This window comes from Mchenga conophoros, linkage group LG13, assembly GCF_057382185.1.
Source record: "Mchenga conophoros isolate Kocher_MC1m ecotype Shallow Benthic linkage group LG13, M_conophoros_male_GT1.1, whole genome shotgun sequence".
Classification (NCBI taxonomy): domain Eukaryota; kingdom Metazoa; phylum Chordata; class Actinopteri; order Cichliformes; family Cichlidae; genus Mchenga; species Mchenga conophoros.
In genome coordinates this window covers 13730604-13758067 of record NC_140538.1, presented here as the reverse complement: position 1 = coordinate 13758067, position 27464 = coordinate 13730604, and the positions used below count along the sequence as shown (strand labels likewise).

The following is a 27464-nucleotide window of genomic DNA, read 5'->3' as shown; positions in this document are numbered from 1 at the left end:
TTTAGAAATTTGGGCCATATTATATATATTTTTTGTAGAATATAATTCTGTTTTTGATTAAATATCTGTGCAGTGTGTGACCATCTTAGAATATACTAATAGTATATACTATTACTTTAAAAATTATATATACTAACAGGCTGTTAGTCTTGTCAGTTAGTTGTTATGTGACTAACACTGTTAGCATTATCCAGGCATGTTGTATTATGTTATTTTGAGCATTATATATATATATATATATATATATATATATATATATATATATATATATATATATCAGGTCATGATAGATTGCTTATGCTTCATTTTGTTTGTGTAGGCTGTAAAGGTGAGGCATTAATGTCTGTTCATTTTATTTATTTATTTTTAGGGTAACAAAATAGCAATGTGAGTTGAACATAACACTTGCTTATCCTGTCTATCTGCTCAGACTAAAACCCTGTGCACACTAATAAGCTGTACTTAAATTAGTATTAGAGACACTGTATAGATTTGTATATATTGTCTCTGTACTGGTCGGAGAAGATATTACAAGGAATCATTGCTGCATCTCAATTCAGACGTTCAATAAATAAGTTTGAAAGGAGCTGGTGGTAAGAAGACAAGAGTTTTCAGACAAACCATACAAACAACAAAGAAAAAGACAATGAATACAACCCCCCCCCCCCCCAAAACATATTTAACTGTAGTAACCGAGGCTTAACATTACGAAGGAAAATGTACTGAATAATAGTCGAGTCTGAATCGCCTATCTCGAAAATTCCTACTGTCCCATCTATATCAACTGGAAGGAGAGCCTCTCATCTGTGCTGTGCGCGCGCGGGCCCGCGTGTAGAGTGTTGAGTGTGTGTGTGTGTGTGTGTGTGTGAGGGAGAAGTGGGCAAAGGCTCCGCCTCACTCAAAAAGCGAGAGGGGGAAAAAAGGAAAAGCAAACTGATACACACCTCTCAATTCTGGCAGGAGGAAAAGAATAGGAGTGTTTATGAACCGTATAAGTAAACAGCAGGATAACCAGGCACACCGAGAGCCGAGGCTACTTCCCCCCGTAAAAACCGACACCAGGCACCGTTTCCCTGCGCCGGAGATTGTCCCGTTGCGTTCAGGATTAAGTTTTTATGTCATCTAAAGGTGGATCATTATCTAAATCCGAGATAACAAGCGAATTTGAAATGCGTAGCCTGCGATGCTATTTCTGGAGCCCCCAAAGCCGACGTTTGAACTCTCAGTAAACATCCAGTCGAGGTAGGATTCAAGATTATTGCAAAGGTGGTGTAAAATATGTCGGTGTGTGCTCCACCGGGGTATAGTTTTGAAAGCTATACTCGCATCGCTGTCCATGTGTCCCTGCGCCATCAGCAAGGAGAGACAAGGGAGGGTGGGAGTAGACATTAGCCGATACTCCACTTCATAGTGATGTGGAAATTGGCTTTATTAAGTTCCTAATGAGGCTGGGCAATTAAAAGGTAACGGTGAACATTCATTAAACGTCCAATCAAGATCAGCTATGAGTGCTTTAAATAAAATTTAAAAAATTGCATTGATAGATTTTTTTTTTTTTTTCATTTTTCATCCGAAACCAGGAAGAACATGCACGGAAGGAGTTTGATTAAAAGTTTAGTACTGGTGCAGGCCTATTTTGCAGTTCTTCCTGGCATCAGTTTGGACATCTCTAATCAGCTGTAGCATACTAATTAGTGAGTGCCAAATAAGTTAATCACTCAATCAGATATCTATATGAGCATCTGCACATTTTCACACAGAGGATGGTCCTTCTATTTTTTAATTTTGAGAAGCACAGAGTAGGCACTGATTCTCATAACTCTCACTCCCTTTTCTTTTCTTTTTTTTTTTTTAAAACTGCATTTGGAGGCTCTAGTGAAAGAAAGCTTCAAGTGGAGGAGGAGGACGAGGAGGGCGGCTCCATTGTCTGGCCAGTGAAGGGGTGGGGATAAGAGGCTGTATGCAGATGTGCTGCTGGCAACGGACATCTGCTCTACCCCCTTGGGCATTGTCACAACAGGCAAGGAAACTTAGTGTGGAGCCTTCCTGCGGAGAAAAGACCTTTGTTAATGATGTGCAGGCCATGACCTGCACCCTTCCAGATCCCAGGGTTTGCATTTTAAACGCTACATTTAGCCGAACATTTAATTCGGCTTGCTTTGAATCAGATAATGTGGAGTTTCAGATATTCTGATTTTGTTTTTCCCAGCTCCTTCAGTCCCACCTGCAGCACCACCCTCCCCGTTTGCCTTTCCCTATCTCTCCCCTCATCTGCCAACCTTCAGCTCTGATGGGGGAGTTGTGGTGGTGGTTGAACTTACTTTCCTGTTGTCTTTGTGGACTGTGTGTGTTGAGATATGAAAGCTGGCCTCTCAAGGCAAATGCATCACAGGCAGCATCAGAGTGTACATGGCAGCTCCTATCAGGCCTTTTGATTCATCGCTGAAGGGGAAAATGCCAAGAAAATGCAAAATCACCGTTTTAATATTTATGATATATACATACATACACACACAGACACAGCTTGTGCTTCATGGTAGCGCTCGGTGTTGATGTGCCTGTGCGCCTGTGTTTGTACTGGAAAACAGGAGTCTCATTTGCCTCAACAGATATTCCCTGGTGACTGCTGGAGTCACTGTACTGTGATTAGGAACATGATTTGTGCTTGTACTGAGCACCGTTGTATATGGCTGATTTGCTGTGCAACATGCTTGTGTAGGGACTTATTTGTGTGTCTCCACTGTGTTATACCATGCTGGAGAGTTGAGATGCAAACTGGGGAGCAAGTGCACCAGAGCAGGAAAAGATGATAGTCTTTGAAAGCACAGCTGCTCTTACTGGCATGTGCCCGCTTATTTGGCATTTGCTTTTCTTTGGACAGAGGTCGCATGTTTTGTTTATTAAGAAAGCGAGCACTTACTTGAACTATATCCATGTCCCGTTGTTGATATGATTACTCTGTAAAGAGGAACAGCTAGAAGCACAACAACAGCAAAAGGAAAATCATAATCATGCATCGACTGCCTGTTTTGAAGTCACAGAAGCAAAGCAATTACAATTGGTTAATCATATTCTCAGAGCCTAATTCTCCATTTAACACAGTAATTTAGATGCTGCTGGAATAGCTCTTGTGAGCTCTTCTGACAATTCCCATAATGGCCAGAGTACTAACGGCTCCCTAAAACTTCCCGTAGGTTGGTTTGAGAGGATTGTACTGTCATGTGATTTTTTTGCTGTGCATTGTGGAGAGGGGGTAACGGGTGTGAAATTGCACTGTGCCAGTTGCAAGAGGCTGAAAATGTACCAACTATACCACAGGTCTCTTTGAGCATGACTGCAATTAATCTTTTATCGGATAAGTCTAGGTTTTGATTTTCTTTATGCGAGTTTTGTTTGAAAAAAAAAAAATCAACTACAGCTAATTATCCAGTTCAGTTTATTTCGTCACAGTTTGAAGTTGAAATTTGCATGTTAAAAAAACAAACAAAAAACCCCCCAACACAATACACAACAACAACAAAAGTTTTTTTGCACCTCAGCGCATGTGACACAGATCTTTAGACATCTTACAACTCAATCCTCAGATTGCATTAAGGCTTTGATGCTGAAAACAAAGATTGCGCTGTGATGTAGTGCACTTTGCAAACCGAGGGCTGAGCACTTGAGAGGCATTACAATGATGAGGGAACAGTTGTACTTTAATTATTCTTTGAGCAACTGTTGTGCTATGTTAACAACTGCTGCTGCCTGGTAATAGTTTTTTCTCAAAGAACACACATTTAAAAATCTGCTGTGTTTAGTTTAATTGGTGCATTTTGCAAATCTTCTGCACCTGCTTTCTCCCTGTGCTGTTGTGCTGTGTCTCTGAGTGTGTCGTTTTTTTCCTTCTGCTTGTCAAGGATAGTTTTGGGAGAGTGGATGTGGACTGCAGCAGACAGCAGCAGGTGTCTGATTCTCCTCGCTGATAAGACCTGTTTGCTCAGTGTGCTTAAAAGTCGCTGCGCTCTCTGACTCGCTGTTTGTACATGTGGGTGCCATGCACTCTTGTCTGCCACCACTGATAGGATATACACAGTATGGAGAAAGGAAAACATCCTCAGTGGTTGCTCTTATGTACAGCCAAACCCTTTCCCCCCTCCCCATACTCTCATGGGTGTATTCTTTATTTATTTTTTTTTACTTTGGTCCTGCAACACTGGCGTCTTACAAGCCTCTTTGAAAGCTTAGCCAATTCCACATAATGTATTTGAATTGCAGTTTAGCTAATGCAGCAGCCAGGAAATAAGCAAGTTCTAGCCCACTGCTGTATTTGAAAGCATTAAGATTTTTAATTGAGACAATCAAACGCAAAACTGCAGAATCATAGTGTTGCCAAAAGCTACACATTAAATCCAAAGTGATGCCATCACTGAGGTGCATTGTTGCTTGTACTGTTTTTGAGAGATGCTGCGTAATTTCTGGATGTCTGGGATCATATTAGGAATGTCACGATGCCATAAATGTAATAATCGCTACCAACAGGACTAATATTGGTAAAAAAAAGGATTAATACAATTCTGGATACCCAATTTGCTACTACATAAAAAAAAAAGTAGCTACTTAAACACGAACATTTCAGCATATATGGTAAAGTGATAGGAAACAGACTGAAGTGTTAAGATAGTTGCTGAGTAGCCTACTAATGTTACTATAAGCCTATGGAACATTTTGAATTTCACAATAGCAGTGTCAGTGGCCTCAAACAAAATGGTAAATAATACTTTGGATGTTGTTAATATGGACTGAAACTTACTCAGCTTGAATTCTATAAAAAGATCCAAATGTCATTATTTTAAGTGCTTTCCTAAATTGGATCTGTTTCCTCCCTTGGACTGAAAGCATATTGCATTTTGCCTTTTTTGAATTAATTATTGCCCCTTGATCGTCCATCCCAAACACAGAGTACTTCCATACTAAGCTGGAGCTACCGTAGCAGCTCCACTAGAAAATCTAGATTTTGTTGTGCCATTTGTAGTTTTTCCTGTTTTTGTAGATGACCTTATTCTGCTTCTTCGCATGTAAAGAAAGACTACATGGGGCGATCGTGGCTCAAGAGTTAGGAGTTCACCTTGTAATCGGAAGGTTGCCGGTTCGAGCCCCGGCTTGGACAGTCTCGGTCGTTGTGTCCTTGGGCAAGACACTTCACCCGTTGCCTACTGGTGGTGGTCAGAGGGCCCGGTGGCGCCAGTGTCCGGCAGCCTCGCCTCTGTCAGTGCGCCCCAGGGTGGCTGTGGCTACAATGTAGCTTGCCATCACCAGTGTGTGAATGTGTGTGTGAATGGGTGGATGACTGGATATGTAAAGCGCTTTGGGGTCCTTAGGGACTAGTAAAGCGCTATATAAATACAGGCCATTTACCATTTACAGTACTTAACAGGGTCAATAGCGGCTGTTTTTGATATTTGGATGCTATTCTAGTGATTGCATGACTACTATGTAGATTTTCAAATGGAAACACAAAGACTACAAAGAGTCTTTGGTGGTGGAGTTTAACTCTGCAATATTTCATAACATATTTTTAATATTACAATAGAGATATGACATGCAGTAAACAATTATTGAAGCATGCATATTTCACGATTCACACTCTGCATGTGTTTTAGTAGATTGTTTGTTAACATACCCTCCAAACACTGAAGAGCCTATACCTACTGGAATGAAATGGATTCGATTCTCAAATGTTTGCGTTCTGAATATGAATGCATGGTGTATGTACAGAAATTAACTTTCCTGCTTATGATGTAAATGCTCATACTGCCCTGAAAGTCAAAAGCTTTTTTATCTATTAACTATAAAAAGCTGAGCTGCATCATCCATGAGGCAAACTGGGTATGTGTTTAGGGGCTTGGACCATTTGGGGGTCCAAAAGTAAGTTTTTAAAAAAAATTTTATTTATTTTTGAAACCAGTCAAGAGCATGTTTGTATTTTCCTACACAGAATATTACTCATAAAATACAATCTTTCCATGCCAATCCCCCTTTCACAGATTAGTTTTCCCTCTTAAACCAAGCTCGCAATTTCCTTATCAGTTGAGGGCCTACTGCCTTTCATAATCAGAGATCCAAATAACCTGCCTCCACTCGTGATTGTTGCTTAGGAGGTTAATTATGCTCTCTCACTAACAACCTTCTGACATGTCATCTTCTAAATGGTGAAAAAGTGTAAGAAGATTATATAAGATTATATATTCTCCGTCAATGGGGAAAAAGACACTTTGTTAGTGGTTTTTGTGTTTGTGAAAAAATGATCTGATCATTGCACTTGCATGTTAACTTTGATTTGTGCTCTTTAGCCGCTGGAACCGGGAAGGTGAACACCAAGCTAGTTCAGAAGCTTGAGGGAGAGATGCAGTAGTGGAGAGTGGCACTGAAGCATGAAGTTACTGACATGTTTTTAAGTTCAATTCAATTTAATCAAGTTTGGTTTTATTTTAATAGTGCCAAAGCACAACAACAGTAACCTCAAAGCACTTAAGGTGAAACCAGACTGATCACTTAGATCTCCAACTAACTGAAATCAATTTAAAGTTTGACTCTTTTCTTACTAAGCATATTAACAAGTTTGGACAAAAAGGGCAGAGGCAGCACATCTTATCTTTCATCCACTGTATGTGAGGGATTGATTCAGCAAATGGGTGAAAAGAAAAAAGCATATATAGTCACAGAAATACAGCAGGCAATTTTTCAGTTCAGTTCAGACTCTACTTCTGATCTCTCACATACTTGCTAGCTTACATTAATTTTGGATTCGTGGGGAGGGGAAAAATAGTTGAAAGATTTGTTGGCTTTGTACCAATTCGGAGTCACTCGGGAAAGCCTGCCTGAGGTCGTACTGGCCATGCTTGGCAGTTTAAACATAGATCCTAAAAACTGTCGAAGCCAGGCATATGATATGTAAGTAATATGACGGGCCAGTATAATGGGCTGCATTCTCACTTAAAAAAAATCCCTTAATCGATGTGCAGCTTAATCTCTGAATTTGGTGGATGTCAACAGTATATAAGGACGCAGCTAAGATGCAGAAAGTTTCTTTGACCTTTGCAGTTTTTATGTGTTTTGTACTTTTAGATTTTAAAAATGATTTTTTTTTAACAACATTAAAGTGGACATTATATTCACACGCTGTAGTTTCCATGCAGATGCATCTAAAGCACTTTGTGGAAATTATGTGCAATAATGGATGTTCCTAATGACATATCCTCTGATATGGATGGAAAATGCAATGCATGCCAAGAGGCAGCAGAACTGTTTTCCCAAGCTGTGCTGTCTTAAAATTCACGGCGCAGTTTTGGGACCGTGTTTTAAGCATATTCAAAGTGACAAAAGGCCGACATGGATCCACTCACTGCTTTTCGTCTCTTTGTGAACATGGGATAATTCACTTATAGATCAGCTTGATCACAAGATATGCAGTGAGTGTTCCCATTGTGTGCCAGTCATATAAAGGTGAACTGCAGCACACCAAGAAGCCTAAAGTGTTTGCAGATGAATCTACCGAGCACAAGTAACACTGAAAGGCATGGATCTTTAGGCGGTAGAAACATTTAACCTCAATATTGACAAGTGAGGTGCCTGTTTATACCACAGATTGGCAGCATTAGTGAAAATTTGGGATTCTACTGCACATGGAAGCTGAGGATGTGAATATTCATGCTCATAAACTAGCTGATGCACCGTGTGCTTATACCGGTCTGATTTAGATCATAACTTTGCAAAGGAAATGACCCAATTCTGATGCTTTGTACAGAATGAACAGGATACATCTCTAAAACATCTCAAAACAGCTTTTCCCATACGTGTTTGTAGCCCTTCATATGTTTTTGAATTTGGCTGTAACTAAACGTAAAAGACTCAACAGCGCCTCAGTGTGCTCTCACTGATCGCCATCGAATCTAAACTTACTATAAAGTTTGAAGTTGTGACAGAGTAGAACAATGACGGAGACTTAGAGGATGACAATCATGCAGAGACAACTTAAAGTCTGGGACGACTTAAATTTAAATTATTGCTAAAAAAAAGCAAAAAAGCTCTCTGTGTTAATTTTGATGTAACATCACTTCCTTTACATTTTTCTAATGAAGTACAGGGCTCTAAATAATGAATAAGAGCCGCTGTTTCTATCTCATATGTCTAAATTCCTTAATTTTTTAAATCCTGACATTACAAAACAGAATACTGGGTTATGTTTCGTCTTTTCTGTAGTATATGTGGCTTTTTCGCATTTCTAGAAAAAGACAGAGGTGAAGAAAAGAGAAAAAGATGGCAGATGAGGGGAATGTAAAGCTGATTGATAGACACAGAAAAAACTTGGAGAGCAGTGGAGGAAAACAGGAGAAAGACAGGCATTTGTAGGAAGACAGTGTACGGTGAACTCTGTATTCCCCCAATAAAAGAAAAAAAACCCCAACAGATCTGGTTGTTGTATTTCCCATTCAACATTAAATAATATAAGGCGTTTCGAGCAGTGTTGTGTTTCTTTTTAAGTGAGGTACACTGCACTCTCCATAATGAAGAGTGTGCAGTACATGCTCTGCATCTATGTCTGATTGATTAAAGAAAAAGTCTGGATATTTGTTTTAGAATTTGAATGAGTTTTGCCCTGTGCAGAATAATATATTAAGAAAAAGGAAAAAGCCTGACCACTGCACCATGTTGATTAGGGCTCCATTAAACATGTGTGCCTAGGAGTCTGTAACATCATTCGAGCCTTTTAATAAGCACACTCTAGATTTTTCAAGGGGGGTGACTGAAGCCTATATTATAGTGAATGTGGCACAATATGTGATGAGGAAAGAGATGAGCATTTCTCTAAATTATTAACTCATTATATGATTGTAGGAAAGCTCTTGGCAGCAGTGGAAGAGCAGTGGTGGATGTTTGCTCTTCCTTATATTTATGATTGAGGGAGTTTGCTAACTCTTGCTTGGCTGTGTAATAGCCTCCCACCTGGCACGAACTATCACACTGTGGATTCACTGTTCCTTCTTAATGACTGTCTATTTTCCTCCATAGAAGTCCTAATTACTCTCAACTGCATTCATGGACATTATGCCAGAGTAAGACAGGATGAGGAGGGGAAGGATAACAATGGATGAAGGGTCATACTTTGGAGATCTAACAGGACTGTAATACACCTTTTCAACATGGAAAAGTGTGTGTGTGTGTGCCAGCGGAGAAAAAAAAAAAGAGTTGATCTTCTCCCATTTACCTCCCCTCCCTCACTTGGCATAGCCGGAGCTTTAAACACCTGCCATTAACTTTCATGCAAACCACAGAGGATTAGGAATGAATAGTAGTACCAGGTTCCAGCTAGGTGTGCAAGTCGCTGTGCGTTTTTGCGATTGGTGTCTGCGTGTCACTTTTGCAGGAACTAGCAAACACAAAGCACCATCTGCACACAGCAGGCTGTCCTGACTGCCTGCTCTGCTCACTGGGGCAGAGAAGAAGCTTTCTGCGAGCATTTTTTAAGAAACTGACTCTGCTTCTGCAGTGGCTACGCTGGTTGTTAATGCTGACAGCTAATAATGTCCTCCTGGATGACTGTGCCTCGCTGGAGCCAAAGAGAATAGACAGAGACTAATGAAGAGAGGCAGGAAGTGAAGGAGAGAGAAAGACAGGAACAGATAGAGAGGAGAATACCAGTGGGGCGTTCAGCTCTCGCACTCCTAGCTGGTGAAGTTTCCTGCAGATTACACACATATACACACAGGCTGAAAGTGCAGGCACATGTACTGTATTTAAATTCTTCGCTTTTTTTTTCTTCCCCGTTCCTTCTTAATCGCTCTCTCCTGTCTCTTGAGGGAGGTGGCATAAAGAGGAGTAGGGGGGAGGAAGCAAGCTCCATTGTGTCTCTGCAGAGACCCTATTCCAGTGCAGCTGACATAGACTTGTGTCAGGAGGATCCATCCTGCTGATTTAGGCAAGCTGTAAACTGAAAGAGATGTCTAAAGTGCTGAAGTGGGCCCTGGCCAGTGGAGAGATGGCTCTGTTTGTTTGCCATTCTGCTGAGCACTACTTCACAGAGAAAACTTTTCTGTCCAAATTTGCTGACGAGGAGAAAAGGGATAAAAAAAAGATGGAGTTTGGGTTTTGAAAGTCACTCATGGGGGCACACAATGCTTTGGCCATTGTGGCTCTTTGACACTGACATTTGGACTTGGTGGTCGAAGGGGTGGAAAGAGTTAAAAGCTTACTTTTTTCAGCTGTCTCTTAACAGACAAACCTTTTTTGCCACTGCTCACAATTCTCAGAGACAGCAGTCATTGAACCTTCCTACGACATGAATATGCATGATAAGTCCGCTTTCTTCTCTGCCCTCTGAGCTGTATTTTTTTTTCCACCCAGAGACCTGTCGTGTTGTGTTTGATTGGCCCTGACATTTGAAAAGGTCCTTGAATAAAAAAAAGAAAAAAAGAAAGTTGTTTATGACAACTGGAGAACTCTCCTCGCAGCAGAGTAAAAATGGCATTTTGAAAGGAGCGCAGCGCCTGCATGTTTAAATGCTAATGGCTCTGCAAATGTGCGTGCTAATAGGATATTTTAATCTGGAGTAGTGCAGTACGTATACTTTCAGCATGCATGCACACTTTTTGAGTGTTACTTCTAATAGCAGTAGAAGGTGTGACAGCTTATTTTATTAACTGAATGTGGGGTTTTTTTCTAATAAAAGATTCCATTCTGTCTTTATGGAAGTGTGGACATTATCTAAAGACAAAGAACAGGCTTATACCCAGGAAAAAAAACCCTTAGGGAAATCTGTTTGTGAAAATCAGGCATCTGCTATGTATTATTGCAATGGTTATGATGCATATAAAGTGTAACAGCTTATTTTACAAGCTTACTGATGCTGTGTGGCAGAGTAAGGCTCTTAGTCCTTAAGAAAGGGCCCTTGGGGTTCTGGTTGGGTAGCACTGTTGCGAGGCATCGGCTCCTTGTTTTCTTTGCAGTAGCCAGCCAGAAGTGCCAGGAATCTCACTGGAGATTCATCGGCTTCTGAAGTGTTTTATCTAGTTGTTCTTTCTGCCCTTTAGGTTTTGCATTGTGTCAACATGAAACAGTAAAAGATGAAGTTGAATCTGAGGCAGTTTTCCCACATTTTTCTCCAAAATAAAAAAAAAAAATATTAAAAATTATAGATGTGTGTATATATATATATATATATATATATTCCTGTCATTATTGTTACTTTATGTTTTACCCACAAACCATGAAACAATTGCCAGAAAATTCAAAAACTCATGTATTATATATGATACACTAGGTTTAAGCCATGTCTGCACTGACCTGAAAAATATAGACATCTTTATTTCCAGCATATGGTTTTGGTAATATGCCTATAAGCATATAATATACTCATTACCTGTAAATTGCAATGGAATCTGAAGTAATAGTTCTGTTTTTTTTCAGTGATCATGTGAAGGACTGTGAACAACAGCAGTTTACTACCTACCTTTTTGAACCATCACAGATGATCCAACCTTCTTAGCACAGCCTCCAAGACACTATTTTTAGGGAGTATGGCTAACTTGTCGTTATCTCTGGAGGGTTTTTAGACTAATGTGCTTTGCAACATTAGTGAGGTAAAATGTGACACTGAGAAAAAAATTCTTTTTTCTAGGGTCTATCTACTCATCCTTGGCATTTTGTTTGCACTGTTATATAATTTCAGTTATGAGTCATTTAAGAAGGAACAAAGGGTTTTGATTTGGAAAGCTAGGTAACTAGATGGCAAGCTCCTTAGACAGGGTGTTTAAGTGATTAAAGGCTCAGTTGCACAGCCCTAGTGACTTGAACTATTTTCTTGATTTAAATCCACAAATTGATGGTTGTTCTAATTTTACACTTTCACTGTAATATTTATCTGTGTTTGTCTTTGAGTGGGTGCTTCAGACAACAGAACAATAAAATTCCAAATTTATATTTTTACTTTTTTTTAATGCCATAATTTTAGCTATCCAGTCCAGATTATTGCTTTCTGCGTGGCACATTTTCATGCATTGAACAGCCTCTTTACTTGCATAAATACTGGCAGGATTCCAGGCGGAAAAAATCTGGCTGATATCCATGAAACCATTTGACTCCTAAAGCACACTGTTAAGTGAGAGGATGCACTTCTCCTTGATTTAAATGAGCAGTGGGTATCAGCAGTTTAGCTCCTGCGGAGCATCAGCCCCACACACACACACATGCTTACACATTGTCACATAAGATAAGTTATCTACTTGTTGCTGTATGGAGAGCTAAAGCTTCTGTTATGAAAAATGGGCTATTATCTTCTTATTGATCACATTGTTGATGAGACAAATGGCGGAACTGATAGATGGAGTTTTATCACCTTAACTGTTGTCAGTATGAATATGGATATCATCAATGTTTGGCGAGCCAGAGGCTAACGCTTTGATTCTGTGCTGCTGAGGTGCTCAGTGGGACGGTTGGCTTTTCAACTCGTCAGCTTGTTCGCACAAAGACATGTTTGATTTCCCCCCCATGTAGAGATGTTTGATTCCTGGTCCTGAACAAAAAGGATTTACTGTGGGTTAATGTTTCACTGAGCCAGAGAAAATCCACAGACTTGGTCACTCCTACTCAGTCCTCTGTGAGTACCCCCCTCGGGACTCTTCGTGAGGTTGGAAATAGGTGTTGCTGGGCTTTTAAGGCAGCTTTAACAAACTCTTGACATCACATACATCTAAGCTCCACGTACTTTTATTCTTCACTTTTATTCTTAAACTAAATATCTGACATGCCGATCTACCTCCAAGCATCTTTTTAGCTGATCAACATTTTTCCAATAATTAAGTTTTGTGCCATGAGGAGAGAGGGGTGTGCAGTTCATTGCTATTGCCATTGTCAGCGATTTTGCTGACGCATGAGCTCCGTGTAATACCTACAGCTCTACTGAATGTGCTGTTTAAAATGGCAGCATAGTCAAATATAAAGAAAGTGAGAAGTCGCATTATCCAGGTTAGACATGGAGCCAGTGCAGCATTGCTGGAAGCAAATTTTTTTTTCATAAAATTCACATACAAAACGAAATACAGGATTTCCTGACACCAGTCATTGTGTCCTGGTATTCTAAATATTACCCATTAGATTGTGTTTTAACACCATTTTTCTTTTTTTGTGCCCTGAGAAAAGCGTTTTCATTTGAATGCGTACAGAAATGTGAAATGATGATAAACTTGAAGGTTATATGCTTTCTGCTCAATTCAGCCTCAGGGGAAGTTTGAGCTTGTGAGATATTTCAAATAACTCAAAGAACATAGTTTTTTCTGTTCCAGTTTTTACTTACTCGCCAGTGTCTTCTCTCCCTTGGTTAAACCTCATCCCTGACCTTTCTCTTCTCTGCTCTTTTTCTTCACAGTTAAGCTCTCTGTCCCTTATTTTTCTATGAATATCAGTCATGACTCCTAATCCGTCTGTGCCCTTGTCTTATCCCCCCTTCCAGTTTCATCTCTGTATGCTTTTACTCACAGGTGGTGATTTTTTGTTTTTTCATAGCTGGCTCTTTATGTTTCTTCTCTCTGGTGTATGAATACTGGCTTCTGTCCTTGCATGGGGGTTTCATCTTGGTATGACCTGACTTATACACACTTATATACATGAAAGCAGGTGCACACACACATGCCTGCACACAGACAAAGGCAGGAAAGTGTGCACATGTATGCAATTATATGTTGTCAAGTTAGTAATTTCACAAAGAAGCTGAAAAGAACTCCCACAAGCTTGGCTGTCCTCAGAGGTGAAATGAATAGAGATAAAATGTCATTAAAAAGAAGTTCTTTCAGTTTGTCCTGAAACTAAATGTTCTGTGCAGGTAGTAGTCAGAATTGAGAGAATAAAACCTTAAATGAAGACTATTTGGAATGATGTCCATGACCATTGTCACTATCTCATGTCTGGCTCCCCATCCTTTCATGCTGGGCAGACTTTCTCAGACCCCCTCCCTAGAGGCACGATGCAGCCAGACACCCACCTTGGCCCCAGTTCCCATCCGACACGTCTGTGTTTTTTGGTGTCTGTCTCTATATGCGCATACATACAGTGTGTGTGTGTGTGTGTGTGTGTGTGTGTGTGTGTGTGTGTGTGTGTGTGTGTGTGTGTGTGTGTGTGTGTGTGTGTGTGTGTGTGTGGCAGCAGCGTTCAGCGATGTTCTCACAGCCCAGCTGAGACTGACAGATGGAATCATTTCACACACAGACAGAAAGGCAGGATACAGGAAACCGGGGTGTGTTTAATAGTCCTGGTGCTGCTGTGGTTGGTATTAATCTAGGTCAGTGGCGTTCAGCTCACGGCGAATTGGCCTCTGGGGCAAGCTTGGCCTTTTCGTAACCCCATTTACTCCCTATTTTCTGTACTTACAGTCCAGTTGCCATATGTAGTTTACCATTATAAAGAACCTTACAAGATGTTTTTGGCTGTTTAGGGTTGGGCATATTACTACTGTACCTGCTTTAGTTGACCTTTTGTAATCAGAGCCCACTGGCTTTGTAGCAGGCCAGATGGCTCACACCAATTAAAGTCTCTCGACCTTGAAAAAATGCTCCAAGACGTTCAGCTCACAGCTTAGTAACTTACTTTCATTTTGTTCTAGTTATTTTAATGCGTACGAGACCGCTTACACTTTTGACAGCTGAGCTAAGCTCCTGGTGACAGTTTTTCTACTCAGACATACTGTTGGTAAGGCTGTGCATGGAACCACAAAACCTGAAATCATAAATGCTGTCAAGTATTCAAATGTTAGCATGAGACTGAACTTTTTTGGTTTTACAACAAAATCCAAAGTTTGATAAGATTAAACCAAAGTTCCAAAGTTTTAGGAGGCAGGAGAAATTACGGGGGAGAAACTTTTTTATTGTTTTGTGGACCCAAGAACAGGATCCAGGAGTTGAACACAAACTGAGCTTTTAATGCTCTTAAATCTAGAGCAGGGGTCTCGAACTTAGCAAGACTCTACAGAACTTGACTGCATGCTAAGGTGGCACTTCAGCCATTTGATTCATGTTACAGCAGCTCATGAGTGCATGAACATGGTGCAATAAAAGTACTTTTAGAAGTACATTTTTCCAAATACTTACATTTACTTAAATTTACTTGAGTGGGGTTAGTGGTTGCCACTTCAGCATGCAGTCAACTTCTATACGATTGTTAATGACCTACTAATTTTATTCAGGTGTTTTGCAACAGGGACACATAAAAAGTATCAGGACACCGACCCTCGAGGACTGGACTTCGAGACCCCTGATCTAGAGAATCACATGTCAGTGTGGATTGGTGCTCTGCAATGCATTAGCTAAGCAAGTCCAAAATCCAAAAAACCATCAAATATTCAGAAATTGCATGGACTACAAATTCAGGAAATACAAGAAATACAGGACAAAGGAAGACTAACACAATATATACACAGGAGATAGAAAACAGAAGAAGAAACAGGTGGGGAAGCTGAACACAATCAAGACAACAAGCTGGGGAAATAAAGCAAAACAAAACAGAAGAAGAACAAACAGCTTCCAAAATAAAACAGGAAATAAAATAAATGGAAACAAAAGACATACAGAGATGAGACAGGAGGAGCACAATGAAAAAACACAAGATAACTAAATGAGAAAATCAGTAGTATTTAAAACTAGCATATACTGTACGTCTCAGGAAATAAGGAATTCATAAGGGAAAAAAACTACTTGTGGTATACCACTTGTACCCAACATTTACCAACATTTGTGTTCATTCTTGAGTAGAACTTCCAAAAGTGTCCAGAAATATGAAGGCCAGAGTTTGCTTTCATAAATTGACTTCAGGTTTTTTATGCAAACTCAAAATCTGAAGATGTAAAAAAAAATTTAAACACTAGTCAATGGATTTGATGTTGGGCTTAATAAATTAAGAAGACAGCATTTTAAGAAAGTTCAGGAAACTTAAGTAATGATTTACATTTTTGTCTCATTACTTAGTTCTTTTAAAAAAATGTGAGCATTTGCACTCTTGTCATGAACTAATCTCTACAGTTTAATTGATTTTTCAGTTGGTTCATATTCATCAGGTGCTCAGCAGAAAAAGACAGATCATCAAGTTCAACAATTAATATTACCAATGGCCAACATCACCACACAGAAGTGTTTTTTATTAGACTAAAATCATTCTGAAGGGACTACTGAAGTTGTGGAAAATGGTATTTGTGGTGTTGTTTTATTTTTGTCTCTGTATTTCAATTAAGTGATTAAACAATTATTTGTGTTTCGTTTTTATTTATAGTAAGTGCACTGCAAGGATTGTTTGAAACATGATTCTGGCATTATTTATGATTAAACATCAAACATTATTTGATACAGGTCTAAATTTTTGTTTAGCTTTGACTTGGCACTCAAGTCCTACAAATATTAATTACATTACTGTGCAATCTGAAGAAGAATTAGTGAACTTCTAGATGGTTTTGATGATCAGTTCACACCTAAGCAGGTTTTTTTCTGGCTTAGAATGGGTCTTTTCGGAGTTTTTGTTAGTTTTTTTTGGCACAAATTTATGCACTTTCTTGTGATGTAGGCCCATTTGAGAAACAAAGATGTCTATTGTAATCAGGCAAATGCAATTACACTACTTTGGCCCTTTGGCTCTGGCTAAATCCTCTTTAGGGTTGCCAAAAATCCAATATGTTGGAAAAAGCCTGCTCAATTGGGCAAATCCAGTACAGTTTGTAAAACTGAAACAAACAGGGTGTGTTTACTCTTACTTTTTGAAAGAAAAAAAATAGAACTATTTGATTTAATTGGAAGAGAAAGTTGGGTATTAGCTCATGATGGCTCTTTTTTGGTGCCATGCAACTTATTAGACAGTATAACTCCCAACCTGGTTGCTCATGCTGCATCGTAACATTTCCTTAATTTCCTTTCATTATCATGTCTAGCATTCATCCCCAGGGAATTTGATCTCTTATGCTGACCTTGAAGAGAATCTGCCCAAAATTTCTAGTGTAATGCTCCTACATGTAAGAGTAGCACGCGCGGAGTTTAGCACCCAGGACTGGTCTTCGTCACTTGCAGAGATAGGACCGAGGTCACTGACATCATGTTGAATGAAAGCAGAATAGTATGATTTATTATCACAGTAAAAGCCTATTGCTAAAAAGGGGTTTATTGTGACAAAGCTCTTTACCTGTCAGCTTAAGTAATAGAAATTTAGGCATGATTGTTTATGTGTGTGTGTGTTTTTACACGAAAAGCGCTCGCTGAGTTGAGATCAGTAAATCCGCATATAGCCTGTCAGGCAATAGAGAAACAGCACCACAGCAGAATCATATTTAGAGACGTGTTTACAATGTCTTTTTTTTATTTAATTTAGACGTGGACCCTCTTTGTTGAGTCTTCAGTAGTCTGTGTAGTTTTGGGATGCTGTGTATAAATAAATTGCCAATTATGACAGCGGATATTTCATGCCAGACTTTGTTTATGTTCATTAGCTGTAAGGAACTAGAGAAAGGTGGTATGCAGGCTATGCTGAAAGCCTCGCTGGGTTAGGGTAACAGGCTACTGTGCACAATAATGTCACAGTTATGCGTTTCCTGGGTGACTTAAACGAATAGGCATTATTACAAAATTGTGCATTAGCCCAAGTCAGCAGTTAGTACTGCAGCGGTCTCATTTCATTTAGAGCTGCGAGGAGAAAACGACGGTGAGAATGTGAGAGGGAGGAGGGGGAGCCGGCGAAGGGGAGAAGATGGGGAAAATGGTTCAGAGAAAAGGCGATGTAAAGGAGAAATAGAAAATTAAAGGACGCTGACTGCCAGAGGCTGACAGGACATGCGAAAGGAGGTAAAAGGATACATGAAGAAGCCCAAAAATGGACGGACAGACATTGGGGATTGTGATGATGATGGAGAGGCAGAAAGAGGAAGGCTGTAATTGCCAGTAACTGGTGTATTTAGACAGGGAGGAAGAAGAAGCCTGCCAGGAGAAGGGAGGTGTAAATCAGTGGTCTGAGTGACAGCTTTACGTGCCCCTCAGAGCCCCAACTATCCGATTAATGAGAGGAGAGAAACCTTAACTACCTTCGCCTCGCTGCCTCCTCTGTTTCTGCTACCTTGCACTTTCAGGGACAATAATCATAGACTCTTAAGGTGTAATTTTTGGTAGCTGGCACAGAAGTATTTCTCAAAATGTTGACTGTAGGATTTCCCTGTCCATTGATGTGCTGCATTAATGAGATTTAAGGCAGTTAGTGTCCAGAAATCTTGGGGATTCTTGGTTTCTAAACTACATTCATCCTTGAATGAACTGAAGAAGCGTATTTCCTAAATGTCACACTTTACCCTCAAAAGGATGAAGGCTTTGACTGGCAGATGTAGACACAAGGCTTCCATATGAAAGATTTAAAGAAAAGGAGATGAAAAAGAAAGAAAACTGACAGATCTTGAGATTATTGCTAGAGGAAAGAAATTTGAATGGTTTTTTATAAGCTTTAGAAGGTTAAAAAAAAAAAGAAGAAGAGAAGTCTTTATAAGATTTATCTCAAGGCCACCAGGTCTCTCTTTAGCTTTTGTGAGTCTTTTACTGCATAACCATACTCGTGCAGCTCAGTTCTTTTTTTGTGTGTACAGACTGTTCATCACCAAGTTCACATAGTTAAACTGGTTCACTGAGGTCAAGGGCTGGAAGCTTGGTTGATGAGCTAAAAAAAGGATACAGCTCTTTTTTTTTTTTTTTCATGATGAGAACTCTCCCTTGTAGTAACTCCTTCTGAGATATTTAAGGCGTGCACGTGTTTTGTAGCTTTGCTTCATTCTGTGCCTTTTCACCTTCAGCCAAACCCACAGGTTTCTTAATCTGGAAAGAGGGCTCCTCTGAGAAATGGCCTCAGTCAGAAAAAGACCTCTTCACTTTCACTATTTCACTTTCTCTTCTCTCCGTCTGTGTATTTAGTGGTATTGCCAACCTAAACAAGATCTCCTAGGCTGCAATTTTACGCACTTCTCTTCACAGAAATTCACAGAAAAAGTTTGAGCACGAGTAAAAGAGATGTAACACCGAGAGAGATTTGTGTGTGAAGTGATAAAGTGGCTTTTTGTGCTCCTGAAATTTCTTGATGTCCACAGTGTCAGATTGAAAGGCGCTGTATAAATTCATAACCTCTTGATGATGCAACTGCTGCGACAAAGCAATGTAACTCCTGGCGAAGCACTCAAAAGATTTTATTGTGGCATTTTGATAAAGATTTTACTCTCTCTGCATTGTGCTTGGGAGCACATCTGTGGTGCACATCTGCCACCTCTCACAACCGTTAAAAAGCTATTAACTTTGAGCAAATCTCAGCTTGGCGCCTCATTTATTCACCGTTAAAGTGCATAAAAGAACTATTCTTTAAGTCCATCTTGCGAGTGGCATTTAAACTGCAGCTGAGTGCATTTTTTGGGGTCCGTGTTTTTGAGGGTTCAACTCTTACTGTGTTACACTCCGCAGACATGTTGGAAATGGAGTTATATCAGAACCTGTGTAGATTTCTTTTAGTTGAAACTGAAAACCTGTTCAAAATTCAGATACTGAGGACTGTGTGGTGGACGGCACATTGGAGGCCAAACTTATGAACCTATAGTATGTTATCCTAGATCAAGGCCATCATCAGAACAACTCATTTCACATTGTGGTCCACATAAGTCGGCCAGACAAGTGAAACTGTAGTAAATGAAATGAAAGAAACTTGTCAGCCTGACAAATTTACACAATTGTAAAATAATAAATGTTTCAATTAACAGAAAGGGTTCTTGTAGTTCATTGCGGGAGTATCCTATGATTATAAATGAGAGAGTTTCTGTTAGTTCACAGATAATGTCCGTTTTTTTTTTGTTTGTTTGTTTTTTTCACTGTGGACCAGCTGTATAAGACAGAAATTTCAGTAGTTGACCATTTATTTGTTTATCAATCAATTAATTAATTACAATAGTAAGGTATAAATGTCCATGGGAGAGCTCTTTATCCAGAGGAAAAGCTGTAAAACTTATTAAAATATGTTTAAAAGTCCAAAATGTATCCCCCCTTTCACATTTTTCAAAGTCGTCTAGTTCTGTAAGTCCATTTGGGGTCTGATTCTCGCCCCTGGGCCTTATGTTTATTACTCCTGCTCTAGATTAACAGTATACACCTTCAAAATGGTCTCATCTAAGCATTATGGCATGCAGTCCAACAGTGCATGAAATGCATCCAGGTATAAAGGCAAGATGCAATTACAAAGTAACACTTGTGGACTGGCTATACTGCAGAAACTGTGCGCACTAAATGTCGTGTGTCTTTGTCGTAAATCACACTGTAGCTCATAAAAGGCTGAAGTTTATATGTAGTTGTAGTAAATGTTTTTTCTGCCTGCGCAGTTAAGAAGTTACCAAGAATACTGTGAGGTTTGCATCACTCGACAGATCAAGCAACAGTTACTTTAGTCACACTCTAACTGGCTCACAGTCGCAGACTTGTGAACATGAGTACCTAAACACAGCTAACAGTCCTGTGTGTGTGTGTGTGTGTGTGTGTGTGTGTGTGTGTGTGTGTGTGTTGGGCAGAGTGAGCCCTCTTGTAGGCTGAGCCAGACAGTCTCAAGGGTTGTGTATTTCTGTTGTTTGCATATGTGTTGAGTGTGTGTGTGTGTGTGTGTGTGACTTTGTCCACTCTTTCTCTTCCTCTCATCCAACTCTGAGCACGTATTTTCTCTCAGGTCAATCCCCTTATTGTTAAGTTACATAACAGCACTTAGTGAAGTAACAATCTAGCGGTGACGGTGCTAAGGGCCGCAGGATAACTGTACTTCCTCTCTGGCACTCCTCTGACTGAGAGCTGTGCTTAAAGTTGTTGTTGACATTTCAACCCGCTTAGTGGAGTTGAAATGTTTCTTTTTTTTTTCTTTTGAAAATGGAGTGGATCTGTTTCTTACATGAGTCAAAATGTCTGGAATTAATTTATGGAAATGAAGTCATATTTACCACAGTTTGGGGTTTTTTGATGAAAAAATTGGAGCTCTCAAACTGCTGAGGAGGCCATTCCTGGAAGCCTGTGTGGTTTGCCATCCTGTCATTTGAGGCATGGGAATATAAATGTCATATTTGAAATGGTTTTTAAGGTGTAGATGATAGCAGCAGAGGTTTGGGGCTGCGTGTCTTTGGTATAATTGATAAACTGAAAATAGTACACTTGGTCATTGGTTGGTTAATGGTTTATTGGTTTTAATATTCAGTAATGGCCAAAAGTTTTGACCCATCCCTCATTTGTTTATATTTTTCTTCCAAGGAGCCAGGCATTGTTGTAATTTTTAAACTGGTCTTGAGCAATAGTTCTCCAGGCTTTCTGTGGGGTTTTCAACAGTTTTCTTTAAACACTGGTTTCTTTTTCACTCATTTTCAGCCAAATCCTTGCACCTGACCATTTCCAAAAGAATGCCTTTTGTTTGCTTGTTAAGCCACTTAAAAGTGATCATCCAGGCATAAAAAGCCATCTAATTCAAGGGATCAATCAGTATTCATGTCTGAATTGTGCCTTTAGTCACTTTGCTACTAGCAGATTGTCACAAAATCACGTCATTTATTTCCATTTTTTTTAGTTAAATATATGAAAAATGTCAAAGATAAAACAGTTTGATAGGACAAAAATCCAATTTTTGGGAACAACAACGTGATTCCTAAAAAACTGTTTGCCAAAAGCAGTAGCTGAAAGTCATGTCTTTAAGAAAAAAAAAAGCACATTTAGCAAAGACCAGACACAGGACTTCAGAGATGCATCTGGCCTTTCAGCTGATCCAGCTGCCTCATCAGAAATGCTGTTAATGGAAGGGTGGATGTCAGGAAACCATTCTTAAAGATAGAAATAGGGAGAAAAGACTGACGTATGCCACGTTACAGAAGAACTCGACTGAAAATCGGTGGCAACTGGTCTTAGGCAGGGATGAATCCAAACTGAAAATGTTTGGCTCAAATTGTCATCAGTATATATGGAGAAGGTTAGGAGAGAGATGCAGTGGGTGTCAACAGCCATCTGTAAAATACAGAGCAGTCATGGTTTGGAGCTGCATTCCTGCCAGTGGTGTTGGGGATCTTGGTAAAATTGATGGTAGATCTTCAGATTTGAATCCAACATACAATATCACCTGGAGAGCATCTGATTGGCTACAGGTTCATTTTTCAGCATGGCAACAATTTTAAAAAATGCCAATGCAGCTATTTCTCATGTCTGAAACAAGAAAAATAAAGAAACAGGGGGAGGTTCAAGACATCTGCACAGTATTCTATATAGGCCTAAATTATATAGTATTCATATGTAAATAACCTTATGTATCACATCAAAAGAACCATATAAAAGCAAGTTCTATTGATGTGGAATGTCTCACTGTTATACGTGCATATAGCTGCCATCACAGCATCCACTGGTTAGCAAAGTGCTGAATCTTAGTTGTTTGAAACTGAGTAGCTTTGACTGAATCCACACATTTAGTGATTCATAAGTCATTAGCCAATGAGTATTTCCTTTCTGAGTCCAGAAATAACTAACTTACAGCTGAACTTAATGTTTCAGTCAGTATGACTTAAAGTTGTTGGTTCGATCCCCATCTGCTCCAGTCTGTTTGCCAAATATCCTTGGCCAAGATACTAACCCCATGTTGCTCTCCGATGCATCCATCAGAGTGTGAATGTTAGATAGAAAGCGCTTACATAAAGCATAGAAAATGTGCTTGTATGAGAAAAAATACATCCATATTTTGTGCTGTCTATGATTGCATAATATAAGAAAAACAAGTGTGAACCCTATAATTCTATCACCCTAATGCAGTTCGACAAAGTATAGTTTTAAATTAAAAATTAGAGTCTGATAGATGCCTTGGGTGGTTGATATTCACCTATTGCACATGTAGTGGTACAGGCATATATAAAGTGCGACTACACACGTTTTTTAATCATGCATAATACACAAGTTTATTTGGAGTCTTTTAAAAATTGTACAGTATTGTATACGGTATACAATACTCGCAGTGCTGCAGCTCTTGTAGCACAGTCTGTTCTGCTTAACAGACATATGCAGAGTCTTCACTGTGAATTGCAAAGTAATTTGTGAAATGAATTCCTGAAAAGTTAATGAAATGTTAGCCTCTCCTTTTCAGAATAACTCCAGCATACAGTATGTATTTATATGTATGAATGTCAGCCAGTATACATAATTTTACTGCTCTTTGAATATCTGCATTAGCATCGGCCTGCGATATTCAGTATGCGTTATTAAAAATAAACGGAGAGCTCATTTGTTTCATCTTGTTTCTACACAAGCTTCTCTTTAAAAAGCTAGTTATACTAGATGTCACATCATTGTGATAGCATCATTTTCTTCCCATCATCACATTGTCTAAGCAACTCCGTGTAATTATACATCACTCCAAGTTGTTCTGTCTGCACCGGTCGCTGCATCATTACCGACATCTTCTTGTGTTACAGAGTTTGTCCACCAAGGCAGCCATCAGCAAAGTGAAGTCTGTATCAGGAGAGCTTATAATTAATGGCCAGATTCACTTGTGACCTATAGGGTTACGTCTTTTGCAGCACAGAATCAGAGATGCCCATGCATGTCTCCTCCGGTCTATTCATAGACGAGGCAGAGTGACTCCCCCGCCTCTGAGTGACTGTTTCCTGCTTTCACTCTTGCTCAATTACTTCTCCTCTGACTCCCACATGTGGGTCTCCAGCTCTTTGGCAGGGAGGCATATCTTGTGGAGGAGGCAAGCTGAAGCACAGCTGACTGGTGGGGCGAGCTGAACTGTGCTTGGGTTTAAAGAAAGACGCCAAACTGTGGCACCTCCTCCGGTGTTGCTTTTAAATTCCCTTTCACTGCAGTGCACTACACCTCCCCTCGCTCCCTCCCAACAACTGGCCAAATTAAAATGCACCATCAATTCATCACTCAGCCACATTGTTTAGCCCACCCCGCGCCCCACAAAAACACACCGGTTATAATTGCATTTAGAGCAAATATCGATATATCATCATGTAAATGGTAACGCGAGAGCCATTCTGAAATTGTAGCACTCTAGGATTAGGCCCAGAGGCAAAAAATGGAAAGAAATGGAGAGCGCAGAGTTATAAAAGTGCTGACAGACATACAGTTAAAATGTAGGAGGATAGTGTCACGCTGTACTCATCCTGTTAGATGATGTTTTTCTAGTACTTTCTCTCCCACCTACCCCCTTTTATGTCTTTATTCTGCTGATACAACCTCCTCCTGTCTGCTGACTAACTGACCCACATTCCTCTGTGTGCCCTCAGTGTGTGTGTGTGTGTCTGTGTGCCTTCCTGTACCATCCTCTCTATCTTTGCCTGCCTGGCAAAAAAAAAAAAAAACTAAAAAAAACTGTGCCGTGTCCCTCAGGCTTCAGCAGGAGCCAATTAGAAGAATGCTCTTTAGAGTAGCATCAGTCACTGAAGTTAATGATTGCTAAAATGCCTCATTTATTTACTCACTCCCCGTTTTTCTGCTTGCTGCTGTGTTTTACTCAATTTGGAAAGCACGGGTTGCACAAGTGACATTTCTTAATTAATTTAAATAAAATGTGCTCTCTGGGACGAGGCTCCCTCTGGTGGAAAGACCAGCCTCTGCAAGGTAAATTAATAAACATAGTAAACGAAGCGATAATGAATTGCCTGATGACACTTCAGACAGTCCAGAAATCGTGATTGGAAGATGTTAAGACTGTATTTAAAATCTATGGTAATCCCAAATAAAGGATTTGGCTAAAAGGCACCTAACTCTAAGCACTGGCTCTACATTTTATTGGCAGTTATATGCATGCACTGTGCTGCTTTGCATTGTTAAGTATTGTGTGCGAGGTGCTGCCTCCCAAGGGGACTGCTGATGCAAATTATCTTAACTCCAAGTATAGCTCATCACTTATCACGCTTACCCTGATATATGTGTGGTAGCTCACTAAAAATTTAAAAGTATAAATACTCTAAACAACCTCCCTCCATCTAGGCATCCTTTCATTAATGATCTTTGTCACTGCTTTCTTGAATTTCAGGTGTAAAATATCAACTCTCTTAGCTTCTTTGGGATTTTAAGGACAAGAGGTAGGGTCAAAAATCAGGAGAGGAGAAGTCACTTCATCCACCAAGCTGTGACGAGATGGCTCTAATCGACAAGCATAAAGTGAAACGCCAGCGGCTGGACAGAATCTGTGAGGGTGAGTGTGGCGAACTTCTTCATTCTCTGTTTCTGTGTGTTTACATTTGAAATGCTGGCTATACATTCAAATATTGATTTTTATTTTGTTTTAGGTTGCAGGCGTTCTTGTGACTTTGAGTGGGCACATATAACTTTTGAGTTTGTCTGAGTAATTCACTCTGAAGTTTCCACAAGTATTTAAGCTTTTTAGCCCGCTGCTACAAAATTCAGTGAAAAAGCCAGCGGGATCGTTTGCATAAGTGTGTTTGTGTGTGTCAAAAGGGAGCCTTGGGACCCGCCGAGGCTCCAAACTTCATCTTTGAAGGATGTCTAGCCCAGAAAAAAATGTGTGTGTGTGTTTGGGTTGATGGCTGAGGCTTGAGTTCGATGTTTCCACATTGCTGGAAGAATGAAGTAGGGAGACTGTAATAAAGCGAAGCACTCCTCAGAGCCCTGGGATTTGGTGGAGTTGGAGTTGATTTGTGTGTTTAAGATGGAGAGAAGCACAAAACAAGAAACTTTTCTTTTCTGCATTTTGTCTTTTGTTTTTTACCGAACAATCAACAGGCATCTGTCCAAACTCATCAGCTGCACCAACACTTTAGTGCCATACTCAGCACTTTGTCTTAGATCTACAAGCCATCGAGATAAATTTAGCACACAAAAAAAGTGTGTTTAAAAGCTAAATTACAAGCTCATTAATTCATGATTTATTTGAAAAAATGCGGGGATCTTACACCTCAACAACCTCGACAGTCAGATAAAACAAGCCTTGTGAATAATTTACAGGTTTATCGATTTATTGTTTAATCAAAGTAACTGATATTTATAATAATGATTAGCTGCACCTCCTTGCTGTTTATTTATTACCCCTGAGAATTCCTAGATGTTTACCAGTGGCGTTTAAAGTATGAATGCAAATGTCCAGCATAACATTAACATAACATAACATTCTTTAACCTGCCAGCTCCCTGGTATAATGCAGGGTGAGGAATATAGCCTCAAAATTATACCATGATATTTCAAGGAAATTTGCAATAGTGGCATCTCTGAACAACACTTTATCTGTGACTGCAGCTTGCAGCCAGCAGCATTTATTAGTGTGAACAAAGTGAAGGATATTTTCCATCCTTCTTTTCCAGTAAGCTTGTGTCGTTGATGACAAACTACCTCATTTGTTGTGGTTCTAGGAGCAGCAGCATTATAGACAAGGGTGATATAGCATAAGTTAAATGTAAGCAGACAAAGTAGCCTTGGCAGTTTTCCCTGGACATTTTCAGTAAAAGTATAAATAACTGCTTAACACTTTAACAATAACAATAACTAATGTTACTTGTAATTCTTGTAATTCTTCAAGAGCTTGCACCATATTGTCACATAATAAAACTTAAAGTGGAAAATATTTTCTGCCTGGGATGTTGTGCCTTGGGTTGATCTTTTTAACAAGTTATTCTCTTCTTCTTCCTGCACATCATCACCTGCTAGTGTCTGCTAATATAGTGTTTTTGACTGAATCCTGAAACAGGATTATTTTTTTTGTGTGGAAATTTTGCAAAGTATTTGTTGGCTTTGTTGGAGGTTAGATTCATTTTTAGGGACTGAATCATCTATGGAGGCTGACTCGCTGCTCTCTCGCTCTCAGACATCTCTGGGCTTGGGTCATTGTGCATGTTTGGGAATGTAAATGCATGGTGTTGTTATATCATTGATATCATGATGGGACACTTATCTATCCCATAAATGTTTTTTATGTCTGTATAGTGGTGGATGTTAAGATATGGCACATCCCCAGTACAGAGTCCAGGGGATGACTGGCTCTGTGTTAAAATAGCACAGGTGAAATCATAGTAAGCGAGTGGGCTGCATGTGTCCTACAAGAGAGCAGACCCTCGGCTAAATCAAAGAGTGTTTCCAGTAGTGAGAACACGTCTGCCTCTCTGTACTACATGTGAAAAAGTGCAAATTTGACAATGTCCAGACCTGATTTTTCTAAACTCAGCTGGAATTAATCTGAGAAAAAGAGCTGGACAGTCTGAATTGGACTGTCTATCAAATGAATGTAGTCTTGCAGTCAATGAAAATTGTCTTTATTAAAGCTGCCAAAAACTATAAGCAAATATTTTTTGCATGCAAAAAAAAAAAAAAAAAGTAATTTTAGTAATTTGCATGATATTATGGTATTCTTGGACACCTTCAACACATCACATATAAACTTACTTTATTATTTCTAAGAAGAAAAAACCCACTAAGATTGGG

At 39.6% G+C, this 27464-nt stretch overlaps 1 protein-coding gene across 1 annotated transcript in view; it reads left to right on the top strand.

Moving 5' to 3' along the window:
• The first annotated feature begins 930 nt into the window (after positions 1 to 930).
• Positions 931 to 27464, top strand: part of LOC146560951 (C-terminal-binding protein 2-like) — an 89451-nt gene continuing 62917 nt past the window's right edge. The window contains exons 1-2 of the mRNA XM_085296581.1: positions 931 to 1242; positions 25066 to 25227. Of these exons, the coding sequence (XP_085152707.1) occupies positions 25170 to 25227 (58 nt within the window). The 5' untranslated portion in view covers positions 931 to 1242; positions 25066 to 25169. The remainder of the gene's footprint in view (positions 1243 to 25065; positions 25228 to 27464) is intronic.